This window comes from Oncorhynchus mykiss, chromosome 12 (assembly GCF_013265735.2).
Source record: "Oncorhynchus mykiss isolate Arlee chromosome 12, USDA_OmykA_1.1, whole genome shotgun sequence".
Lineage (NCBI taxonomy): Eukaryota > Metazoa > Chordata > Actinopteri > Salmoniformes > Salmonidae > Oncorhynchus > Oncorhynchus mykiss.
Window position 1 is genome coordinate 50,004,568 of NC_048576.1, and position 12,414 is coordinate 50,016,981.

At 41.5% G+C, this 12,414-nt stretch overlaps 1 protein-coding gene across 1 annotated transcript; it reads right to left on the reverse strand.

Annotated features, from left to right (window-relative positions):
* Positions 1-646: 646 nt before the first annotated feature.
* On the reverse strand, positions 647-11,971 carry LOC110537727 (ubiquitin-conjugating enzyme E2 B). The gene is made up of 6 exons (XM_021624062.2): positions 11,791-11,971; positions 7,682-7,762; positions 2,426-2,451; positions 1,936-2,025; positions 1,665-1,753; positions 647-1,385 (listed from the first exon to the last, which is right to left on the reverse strand). The coding sequence occupies exons 1-6, from the start codon at positions 11,832-11,834 to the stop codon at positions 1,257-1,259; spliced, it is 459 nt and encodes a 152-aa protein (XP_021479737.1). The 5' UTR covers positions 11,835-11,971; the 3' UTR covers positions 647-1,256.
* Positions 11,972-12,414: the final 443 nt, after the last annotated feature.

Sequence of the window (12,414 nt, forward strand, 5' to 3'; positions counted from 1 at the left end):
CTCCCCTAGTTGCTCAGTTTATAGGAAGTCTTGGTGGTTCCAAAAAAGGCCACTATGTTCTTGGGGACCTTCAATGCTGCATAAATGTTTTGGTACCCTTCCCCCAGATCTGTGCCTCGACACAATCCTGTCTCGGAGCTCTATGGATAATTCCTTTTTGCTCGTACATGCACTGTCAACTGTGGGACCTTATACAGACAGGTGTGCCTTTCCAAATACTTTCCAATCAATTGAATTTACCACAGGTGGACTCCAATCAAGTTGTAGAAACATCTCAAGGATGAGCAATGGAAACAGGATGCACCTGAGCTCAATTACGAGTCTCATAGCAAAGGGTCTGAACTACATATGTAAATAGGTATGTTGTTTTCTTTTAAATACATTTGCTAAAATGTCTAAACCCGTTTTCGCTTTGTCATTATGGGGCATTGGAGAGAATTTTAAAATAAATGTAAAAATTGTAGAATAAGGCTAACAAAATGTGAAAAAGGCTTAGCAGATGTGTTGTTCAATTATAGATCCAAACAGTAGGATTTTGTTGGAGTCAGCCTACTATCTGTCCATTTTCCTAGATGAGACAAATTATCCTCTTATTACGAGTGCCACTGTACTTAAAGTTCATACAATTAACACATGACATGAGACATCTTGTGTTTGTAACTTGTCTTTTTTTTCTTCTTTTAAATGTTTTTAATCGACAAGCAGAATGCCATAGTTACCTTGATCACTCATCAATAGTACTGACTCCATTCAGGGCGGTAATTTGAAACTACTGCCAGGATGGGTGCAAAAGAATATGTCTGCTTTATAGCTGGTCAATTGATCTTACATTTATGCTACACAACAGACTGTAGAATTTCCCAGAAAATACATTATTTTAACCAAGTCGTCATGTTTTATGGATTTCTACTAATTTGCCGATATGACAAAATACTCTCAAATGGTTTAAACCAAGAGATGTTAAAAAATAAACTATTCTGTAGAAACTAAACAATAACAGCATCAATCGAACAAAAAAATATATATTACAAATTCTGTTAGCAATAACTTATTTCACATCATGCAATAAAAAAAAATTGGAACAAGAACACAAGTATCAGATTGATTTTCTTCAAATGTGTTGGCAAGCAAGTAAAAGTCCCTACTTTCTCTTTCTGGTGGCACTTAAGTTCTTCTGATGTCGGCTTATTTTCTTGATGAGGTAAATGACCGATTGAAGCATTTGATAGGAGTGATGGGGGGGTGGGGGAGATGTGTTAGGAGTCTACCCAGCTCTGCTCCACGATGGCAGAAACTCTCTTCTCGTACTCCCGCTTGTTTTCTTGATAGAGCTGTGCAGCCTGGCTGTTGGCTGGACTGTTAGGATTCGGCTCATCCAACAGGGACTGTGAACACAAAAAAAAGAAGTTGTGATTGAATGTACCGGTATGAACGTGTGTAGTTCTTCGACTACACTTTTAGTGAGGTGTCTGAGTCTTACATACAGTATATCCAGGAGCAGAAATAACACGACAATGCTACATTACAACAAAGGTCATACAGAGCATACTGCAAAACACAAATTAAGTACACTACATAAAGAACCTGTGTTGCATTTGTAATATGCACACAGACAAAGTAGTCTCATGATGTCAGACTGATGGAGGAGAGGATTACAAACCTACCTGGATAGACGTCAAAATGGACGACACATCATACGTGGGGCTCCAACGATTCTGAAGGATGTCTAAACATATACTTCCATCTGCATAGACTGCAAGATCAAAAGGATTGCTTTAATTTCAAAGAAAGATGTATACACAATCACATGACACAGAATAGCTTACTCGCTGGAAGAGCTAAATGCTGAAAAGTTCATACCAAGTTCACTTTCCCATCAATAACGTGACCAAAGTATTTAGGACATCTCAAATGTGTCCATAGGGACTCTCTTACCATTTGGGTGAAACATTTTGGAGATAAATCGAACCGTGGGTGGCTTGTTAGGGTACTCTTCTGAAAATTCTATCACAAGTTTAAAAGTTCCTGCAGAGAGAGAGAGACAATTAGTGTTACTAAAAAGAAACATCCGTTCCTCATTAATCAAACTAAACCTTTATGGAGGGGAGAAAGAAAAGTGGTCCACCCCACAGCTAACAGTCTGTCACATGACTAATATAAGCCTGAATATGAAGGCTGACTCAGCACTTTCTCCAGATTCCACACAGCATAATTAAAGGAGGCGGAGTCATGCACCTGTTCAAACTGATCACACTTCGGAATACCAAGACTGTCTTTGCTCTTGGCTAGCATGACTGGGAAAAGTAAGAAAGCCAAGTTTATTGTTTTCAACCAGTTCATGGGTTACAGTAGTGTTATGATAAACTGATGATTTACATTCCTGTAAGCCAACTCAAACTGAATTAGACATTTTTTTTTATCTTACCATCCTCAAATGGTGTACCCACAGGCCTGCAAATAAAGAGAGGAACAATTACTTGTACTGTAACAAGCTCATATCTAGTAATTAGACCCCGACTAACAAAACAAACATATTGCCCCAATGGGGAATATTTAAAGATAATTACTCTTAACTGAAATTAACTTTATTTAACACAATGCTTAGCATATTTATGTGTTTCCCCTTTATGTAATACATATGATTTCAAGTGTTCTATTTGTGAAACATTTGCATCAAGAGTTGATGGTCACTATGCATACTTGATGCTGTATGTTATGTATTAAGCTCATACTTGATGCTATATGTTATGTATTAAATTGAACTTTATATGTCACATGTGCCGAATACAACAAGTGTAGACTATACCGTGAAATGCTTACTTACAAGCCCTTAACCAACAGTGCAGTTCAAAAATAAGAAATGATTTACCAAGTAGACTAAAATAAAAAGCAACACAATAAGAATAATGAGGCTATATACAGGGGGCACCGGTACCGAGCCAGTGCGCATGGGAACAGGTTAGTTGAGGTAACCTGTACATGTAGGTGGGGGCGTAGTGACTATGCATAAATAACAAACGAACAGTGAGTAGCAGCAGTGTACAAAAGGAAGGGGTCAATGTAAATTGTCCGGTGGCGATTTTATGAATTGTTCAGCAGTCTAATGGCTTGGGTGTAAAAGCTGTTGAGGAGACTTTTGGTCCTAGACTTGGAGCTCCGGTACCACTTGCTGTCCAGTAGCAGAGGAAAGTCTATAACTTGGGTGACTGGAGTCATATTGGATAGGCAATCACTTAAATAAAACTACAAACCTCAGATTTCCCACTTCCTGGTTGGATTTGTCTCAGGTTTACGCCTGCCATATGGGTTCTGTTATATTCACAGACGCCCTGTAATTTCACTGGCTGTTGGAGTGGTGGGACGCTAGAGTCCCGAACGATCCCAGAGAGGTTAAGTATTTTATTCGAATGGGTGGCAACCCTAAATCTAAATATTGCTGTTACATTGCACAACCTTCAATGTTATGTCAAATTCTGGCAAATTAATTACGGTCTTTGTTAAGGAAGAAATGGTCTTCACACAGTTCGCAACGAGCCAGGCAGCCCAAACTGTTGCATATACCCTGACTCTGCTTGCACTGAATGCAAGAGAAGAAACAAATTTCCCTAGTTAATATGAATTTCTTTTTACTAAATATGCAGGTTTATAAAAATATATACTTGTGTATTGATTTTAAGAAAGGCACTGATGTTTATGGTTATTGGTGCAACGAATGTGCTTTTTTCACGAATGCGCCTTTGTTAAATCATCACCCATTTGGCGAAGTAGGCTGTGATTCGATGATAAATTAACTGGCACTGCGTTGATTATATGCAACGCAGGGCAAGCTAGTTAAACTAGTAATATCAACCATGTGTAGTTAACCTGTTGCGACTCTGGGGGCAGTATTTTTTTTTTTAAACGTTCCCGTTTTAAACGGGATATTTGGTCAGGACAAGATGCTAGAATATGCATATAATTGATAATTTGGATAGAAAACACTCTAAAGTTTCCAAAACTGTAAAGATATTGTCTGTGAGTATAACAGAACTGATGTTGCAGGCGAAAAATCCAATCCGGAAGTGCCCCAGGTTTTGAAAGCGCTGCGTTCCAATGAGTCCCTATTGAGCTGTGAATGTGCCATCAACGAGCTTACGCAAGGTGTCTGCAGCATTGTGACGTAGTTTTACGCATCTATGTTGAAGAATAGCCGTAGGCGGCCACATTGCGTAAGTGGTCACATGGTGGCTCCGAGAGAGATTCTCGCATAAAATACAGAGGTAGCCATTATTCCAATCGGTCCTAAGGAAAAACTAATTGTCCCGACGGATATATTATCGAATAGATATTAGAAAAACACCTTGAGGATTGATTATAAACAACGTTTGCCATGTTTCTGTCGATATTATGGAGCTAATTTTGAATATTTTTTGCAGTTTTCGTGACTACAATTTCCGGGCGATTTCTCAGCCAAACGTGAAGAACAAACAGAGCTATTTCGCCTACAAAAATAATATTTTGGGGAAAAAAATGAACTTTGGCCATCTACCTGGGAGTCTCGTTAGTGAAAACATCCGAAGTTCATCAAAGGTAAATGATTTAATTTGATTGCTTTTCTGATTTTCGTGACAAGGTTGCCTGCTGCTATCAAGGCATAATGCTATGCTAGGCTATCAATAAACTTACACAAATGCTTGTCTAGCTTTGGCTGTAAAGCATATTTTGAAAATCTGAGATGACAGGGTGATTAACTAAAGGCTAAGCTGTGTTCCAATATATTTAACTTGGGATTTTCATGAATAGGAAGATTTTCTAGGAAGATTTATGTCCGTTGCATTATGCTAATTAGTGTCAGGCGATGATTACGCTCCCGGATCCGGGTTTGAGAGTCACAAGAAGTTTTAACTAGTGATTATGTTAAGATTGTTTTTATAAGATAAGTTTAATGCTAGCTAGCAACTTACCTTGGCTCCTTGCTGCACTCGCGTAACAGGTGGTCAAGCCTGCCACGCAGTCTCCTCGTGGATTGTGATGTAATCGGTCACAATCAGCGTCCAAAAATGCCAATTACCAATTGTTATGAAAACTTGAAAATCGGCCCTAATTAAAATCGGCCATGCCGATTAATCAGTCGACCTCTACTTGAATCTCTCGACCCGCTCCACTACAGCCCCGTCGATGTTAATGGGGGCCTGAGGGAGAGGTTGTTGTCCTGGCACCACACTGACAGTTCTCTGACCTCCTCCCTATAGGCCATCTCATCGTTGTCAGTGATCAGGCCTATCACTGTTGTGTCATCAGCAAACTTAATGATAGTGTTGGGAGTCGCGTTTGGCCATGCAGTCATGGGTGAACAGGGCACACAGGAGGGGACAACGTACACACCCCTGAGGGGCCCCAGTGTTAAGGATCAGCGTGGCAGTGTGTTGTTGCCTACTGTTACCACCTGGGGGCAGCCCGTCAGGATGTCCAGGATCCAGTTGCAGAGAGGGGCGTTTAGTCCCAGAGTCCTTAGCTTAGTGATGAGCTTCGTGGGCACTATGGTGTTTAATGCTGAGCTGTAGTCAATGAACAGCATTCTCACATAGGTGTTCCTTTTGTTCAGGTGAGAAAGGGCATTGTGGAGTATGATTGAGATTGCGTCATCTGCGGATCTGTTGGGGTGGAATGCGAATTGGAGTGGGTTTAGGGTTTCCAAGAGGATGCTGTTGATGTGAGCTATGACCGGCCTTTCAAAACACTTCATAGCTACCGACGTGAGTGCCACGGGGCGGTAATCAATTAGGCAGGTTACCTTCGCTTCCTTGGGCACAGGTACTATGGTGGTCTACTTGAAACATGCAGGGATTACAGACTCAGTCAGGAAGTGTCAGTGAAGACACTTGACAGTTGGTCCGTGCATGCTTTGAGTACACGTCCTGGTAATCCGTCTGGCCCAGCGGCTTTGTGAATGTTGATCTGTTTAAAGGTTTTGTTCACATCGGCTACCGAGAGCGTTATCACACAGTCATCCAGAACATATGGTGCTCTCCTGCATGCTTCAGTGTTGCTTGCCTCGAAGCTAGCATGAAAGGCATTTAGCTTGTCTGGTAGGCTCCTAGTCACTGGGCAGCTCACGTCTGGGTTTCCCTCTGTAGTCCGTAATAGTTTTCAAGCCCTGCCACATACGACAAGTGTCAGAGCCAGTGTAGTAGGATTCAATCTTAATCCTGTATTGACACTTTGCTTGTTTATTAAACTCATACTTGATGCTGTATGTATTAAACTCATATTTGTTGATAGTGATTGACGTCAGACTGGAGGTACACTGATATTGATGACCGTATGAACATTGTGTGATTCTGTAGCTGCTGGTAAAAAGTCTGTCTTTTGTTGTGACTTTGAACAAGCCTCTCTGGCAGTTGAGAATGGCTTACCAAGAAAAACTTCCAAAAGGACTAATTTGAGGCTGAAAGGAGTTGGAGCACTCAACAAAAAAAGGCAGAGATTTATTTATTTTTATTCCCCCCCTCCCAGCTGTTGTTTAGAGAACATTGGTGCTGTGATATTAGAATATAAGGGCTTCCTTCATACTGCAAGCAGACACAAAATAACAGTATCCATGAGTTTATCTACTTCCCCAGAGTCAGATTAAAGGCCTCATTGCCAAAAGCCAAAAGCATCCCTTTAAAGAAGGCAAATTAGACATTTGTCAGCCTCTGCTCTGGAGATGGTCTCCCTGAATTATTGTAATAAATGTAAATTATTTTGATTGATATGATCAAGGCCTGCTCGCACTTTTGTTCACCAGGAGATGCTCTTTACACCCTCCTTATAACAAATAGAATGTTGATACAGACTATTAAATAGCACATTGCATTACAAAGAAGTTTAATATATGATGTGGCTGTTACGTTGTGATGGTTGTTTTAATCCTGTTTGGACCCCAAGGACCCTAATAAATACAAATAATGAGTATGACTATGCAATACATTCCAGGTTTCAGATACATTTATTTTGTTAATTGGAAATGGGAATATTTGTGTGGCAAATAGCCTCCACAGTTCAACAATTACATGTCACCATCTAAACTAACCCCCAGCCAACACACACCTCTGGCTCCCACTCTGACTGTAGCCTAAAACCACAGCTCAATTTGCCCATATCCACATGGTCCTGATGCCCATGCCAGGATGATCACACTGGCACAATAACTTTTTTTTATTTTTATTTATGCGTTATTTTACCAGGTAAGTTGACTGGGAACACGTTCTTATTTGCAGCAACAATCTGGGGAATAGTTACAGGGGAGAGGAGGGTGGGATGAATGAGACAATTGTAAATTGGGGATTATTAGGTGACCGTGATGGTTTGAGGGCCAGATTGGGAATTTAGCCAGGACACCAGGGTTAACACCCCTACTCTTACGATAAGTGCCATGGGATCTTTAATGACCTCAGAAAGTCAGGACACCCGTTTAGCGTCCCATCCGAAAGACGGCACCCTACACAGGGCAGTGTCCCCAATCACTGCCCTGGGGCATTGGGATATCTTTTTTTAGACCAGATGAAAGAGTGCCTCCTACTGGCCCTCCAACACCATCTGGTCTCCCATCCAGGGACTGACCAGGACCAACCCTGCTTAGCTTCATAAGCAAGCCAACAGTGGTATGCAGGGTGGTATGCTGCTGGCAAAATAACAAGGGTGGCTTTAGAACACTCACCCAAAAATAACAGCATTCCACATCATGATGTTATTCTCTGATGGAGCACCACTCACGCCAGTTGGGGGGTCTTCTTGAAGTCTGAGGACAGAAAAACCGAGAGGAAACAATAGAATGAAACCTAAACCCTGGCCCAACGACTGGTTTTCTAAACATCAAAAATATTTTGGAGCAAACAAGACGACAAGTGTGCATCCTATTAAACTGAAAGAAGTGTTATTGCTTGTTTGCAAAACAACAGCCATGCATGACAATCACTCTAGAATCCAGAGTCCATTGTGGGCTTCAACATACAAAACCCAAACGGCATTATTACAACCTTAAATATCGGTCCTCCTTGCCGCTTATTATCACCAAACCCCAGTGTTCTCTGGTAACTCTAAATCCAGCAGTACCATTCCAAAGCGCACCGCAATAAATTTAAAAAACGAACTTCAACAGCTTACCTTCACGCACCAGGTGAGACTGTTTTTTGTAGATCCAGCTACAAGTCTCTACAGAGAACACCACTGACCCCATTTACTGTAATCCCCGTGTCAACGAAAAGGCTACTACATGGTGCTGTTACCAATTGTGAGTCCCAGTTGAATCATGTCACTGTTCCCTGCAAGTCCAATAAAAAGCATGAGCTGGTGCACACCCAAAGAACATTATTTAGATGTTCTGACTAACTGCGAATAAACTGTAAGCTATAAAAACAAAGAGTTGCACACTCCATATGTATAACCTCAAAGTAATTTGTTTGGTAAAAACCAAACTGTGCCTTCGTCAGGGTAATGTCATGAATGCTTGAACCAGGTTATGTAAACAAACAATCTACTAATTGCACTGTTTGTCTACATAACCTAGTGATGCTGAAACATTGGTGTTTTTTTAACCAATAAATGACTGAAGGTATATACACTGCTCAAAAAAATAAAGGGAACACTAAAATAACACATCCTAGATCTGAATGAATGAAATATTCTTATTAAATACTTTTTTCTTTACATAGTTGAATGTGCCGACAACAAAATCACACAAATTATTAATGGAAATCAAATTTATCAACCCATGGAGGTCTGGATTTGGAGTCACACTCAAAATTAAAGTGGAAAACCACACTACAGGCTGATCCAACTTTGATGTAATGTCCTTTAAACAAGTCAAAATTAGGCTCAGTAGTGTGTGGCCTCCACGTGCCTGTATGACCTCCCTACAACGCCTGGGCATGCTCCTGATGAGGTGGCGCATGGTCTCCTGAGGGATCTCCTCCCAAACCTGGACTAAAGCATCCGCCAACTCCTGGACAGTCTGTGGTGCAATGTGGCGTTGGTGGATGGAGCGAGACATGATATCCCAGATGTGCTCAATTGGATTCAGGTCTGGGGAACGGACGGGCCAGTCCATAGCATCAATGCCTTCCTCTTGCAGGAACTGCTGACACACTCCAGCCACATGAGGTCTAGCATTGTCTTGCATTAGGAGGAAGCCAGGGCCAGCCGCACCAGCATATGGTCTCACAAGGGGTCTGAGGATCTCATGTCGGTACCTAATGGCAGTCAGGCTACCTCTGGCGAGCACATGGAGGGCTGTGCGGCCCCCCAAAGAACTGCCACCCCACACCATGATTGACCCACCGCCAAACCAGTCATGCTGGAGGATGTTGCAGGCAGAACATTCTCCACGGCGTCTCCAGACTCTGTCACGTCTGTCACATGTGCTCAGTGTGAACCTGCTTTCATCTGTGAAGAGCACAGGGCGCCAGTGGCGAATTTGCCAATCTTGGTGTTCTCTGGCAAATGCCAAACGTCCTGCACGGTGTTGGGCTGTAAGCACAACCCCCACCTGCAGACGTCGGGCCCTCATACCACCCTCATGGAGTCTGTTTCTGACCGTTTGAGCAGACACATGCACGTTTCTGGCCTGCTGGAGGTCATTTTGCAGGGCTCTGGCAGTGCTCCTCCTTGCACAAAAGCGGCGGTAGCGGTCCTGCTGCTGGGTTGTTGCCCTCCTACGGCCTCCTCCACGTCTCCTGATGTACTGGCCTGTCTCCTGGTAGCGCCTCCATGCTCTGGACACTACGCTGACAGACACAGCAAACCTTCTTGCCACAGCTCGCATTGATGTGCCATCCTGGATGAGCTGCACTACCTGAGCCACTTGTGTGGGTTGTAGACCACGTCTCATGCTACCACTAGAGTGAAAGCACCGTCAGCATTCAAAAGTGACCAAAACATCAGCCAGGAAGCATAGGAACTGAGAAGTGGTCTGTGGTCACCACCTGCAGAACCACTCCTTTATTGGGGGTGTCTTGCTAATTGCCTATAATTTCCACCTGTTGTCTATTCCATTTGCACAACTGCATGTGAAATTTATTGTCAATCAGTGTTGCTTCCTAAGTGGACAGTTTGATTTCACAGAAGTGTGATTGACTGTGAGTTACATTGTGTTGTTTAAGTGTTCCCTTTATTTTTTTGAGCAGTGTATATATGGAGTAGAGGTCGACCGATTATGATTTTTCAATGCCGATATCGATACCGATTATTGGAGGACCAAAAAAGCCGATACCGATTAAATCGGCCAATATTTTTTATTTATTTGTAATAATGCCAACAATACTGAATTAACACTTATTTTAACTTAATATAATACATCAAAATTACTTTAGCCTCAAATAAATAATGAAACATGTTCAATTTGGTTTAAATAATGCAAGATTGAATCCCCCGAGCTGACACGGTGAAAATGTGTCGTTCTGCCCCTGAACGAGGCAGTTAACCCACCATTCCTAGGCCGTCATTGAAAATAAGAATGTGTTCTTAACTGACTTGCCTAGTTAAATAAAGATTAAATAAAGTTTTTTTTTTTTAAATACCGATTGTTATGAAGATTGTTATGAAGACTTGAAATCGGCCCTAAATAAATCGGCCATTCCGATTAATCGGCCGACCTCTAATATGGAGAGTGCGACTCTTTGTTTTTATAGCTTACAGTTAGTTCTCTGTAAGGAAATATTGATGTTGCCAACCAGATACTTGCTGTGTGACGTAGACTACAAATAGACTAACTAATAAAATATCTTATGAACAATGCATGTCTAAAAATAGGTGTTGTGTGAGACTGAATTAAACTAAGCATTTACCAAAGTCACAATGCTTATCAAGAAATGCTCCATTGGTCTAGTTTACACACAAGAACAGTTGATAGCAGAGGAAGCCAGGTAGAGTAGGAATAGAGATGTGACAAATGATACAATTCTGAAAGTTTAAACTGCCATTTAAAAAAATATGTTTTCCGTTAAAACGATAGCAAAACATCCATGTGAATTCACAATACACCTGCGATGCTGCCAGCAACGGCTTGGGTCTCACGGTGTCCCTTTCAGATGGTTAAGCATTGCACCTGTACCTCAATTCGACCTCGCAAAGTTTGTATTTCCTTCTCAAAGTATTGCAATACAGGACTTCACTGCGGTCGCTTGACGTTCTCTGCCATTTGTCCTTACTGTTATTAACAACAATGACACATACGTGGAGAGTCAACTCCCGGTGTCGTCGGACATTTCTGAGTGTCAATATTCAGTTTGGACTCGACTCCTAGGATTCAGTATTTCAGTTAGTGGTGGCAGAAGTTAAATGCCATTCCAAACTTCAGTTCTTAAATAACGAAATCATGGAGTACAGTTTATCCTGGCCCATAGACTACATTCAGAGTGAGGAACCATATAACATCAAGTTGTAAAATTGGTAACTACTCCTTTAACTTAGATAGCTAGCTAAATACAAGTATATTTAGCTAGCTAGCTACACATGTTGATGAATAAAAACAAGTTAACTGGCTAGTAGCACATCTGTGTGGCTCTAGCATGCTGGCTAACTGAAGCAACATTGTTACATCTTACTCTAGCTAGCTAGGTACCAGACAGTACAACGTGGCTAGGTATTAAATTAATGACTGGCTCATTGATAGCTAGCTACAGCCAACTCTGCACTGTACACGCCTCAAATGAACGGTACTGTTAGCTAACTAGAGCCAAGTGGCTAGCTAGCTTCCAGCAAGCGTTACTGTAGTTAGATAACGTTAGCTAGCTAAATACAAAAAAACGCAGAGCTAAAACACTGCATTACCTTTTGAAATCTCTCATAAGTCGTCTTCTAGCGGGAGTAGACATGATTCAAAGCGTAAGAACGTATACTTTGGTCATACAAATCTATCGAAACGGTGTTATTAAGGGGTAAATCTTTCGTCTGTGCTTTTCTCTTCTTCTCGACACAACTACAGTGACGTCATGTACCTCCACAGGGGGGAAACCGCAAGGACATTGGATTGGAACAGTGCACTTTCTCGATGCGTTGTGTAAATGTCATCAAATGAACACACTTTTCCCAAAATGTGAACACTGCATGCAATTTCTACGACACCTTAACTTGGTTAGTATTCAAACCTTTAGACATATGGGTTGTCACACCAGGTCTCAGGGATGTCTAGCCCAATAAATGGCCAAAGGAGCCTATGTTACTCCTTATAGTCCATGGACCTTACATGTTCTGTTCAGAGGCAAATTGGTTCTGGAAGCCAAAACAGCCAAATATTCCATGTAAACCTAAAATCGATTTTGAATTGGGGTCCAGTTATAGAAACGTAAAGCCCTTTACTTTCATATCACATCAAAATAATAGTACAAATGCTGTATATACACTTACTGTAACACTTACTCACTGTTTTAACGCAGTTACAGCCAACAGTATTCT

What these genes read in the sequence shown, in the direction of transcription:
- LOC110537727 (XM_021624062.2), bottom strand. Translation starts at nt 11,834, where the DNA reads ATGTCTACTCCCGCTAGAAGACGACTTATGAGAGATTTCAAAAG. An exon ending in GGGTACACCATTTGAGGATG is followed by an intron (nt 2,026 to 2,425) that starts GTAAGATAAAAA and finishes CTCTCTCTGCAG; the next exon opens with GAACTTTTAAACTTGTGATA. An exon ending in CAAAATGTTTCACCCAAATG is followed by an intron (nt 1,754 to 1,935) that starts GTAAGAGAGTCC and finishes TTGATCTTGCAG; the next exon opens with TCTATGCAGATGGAAGTATA.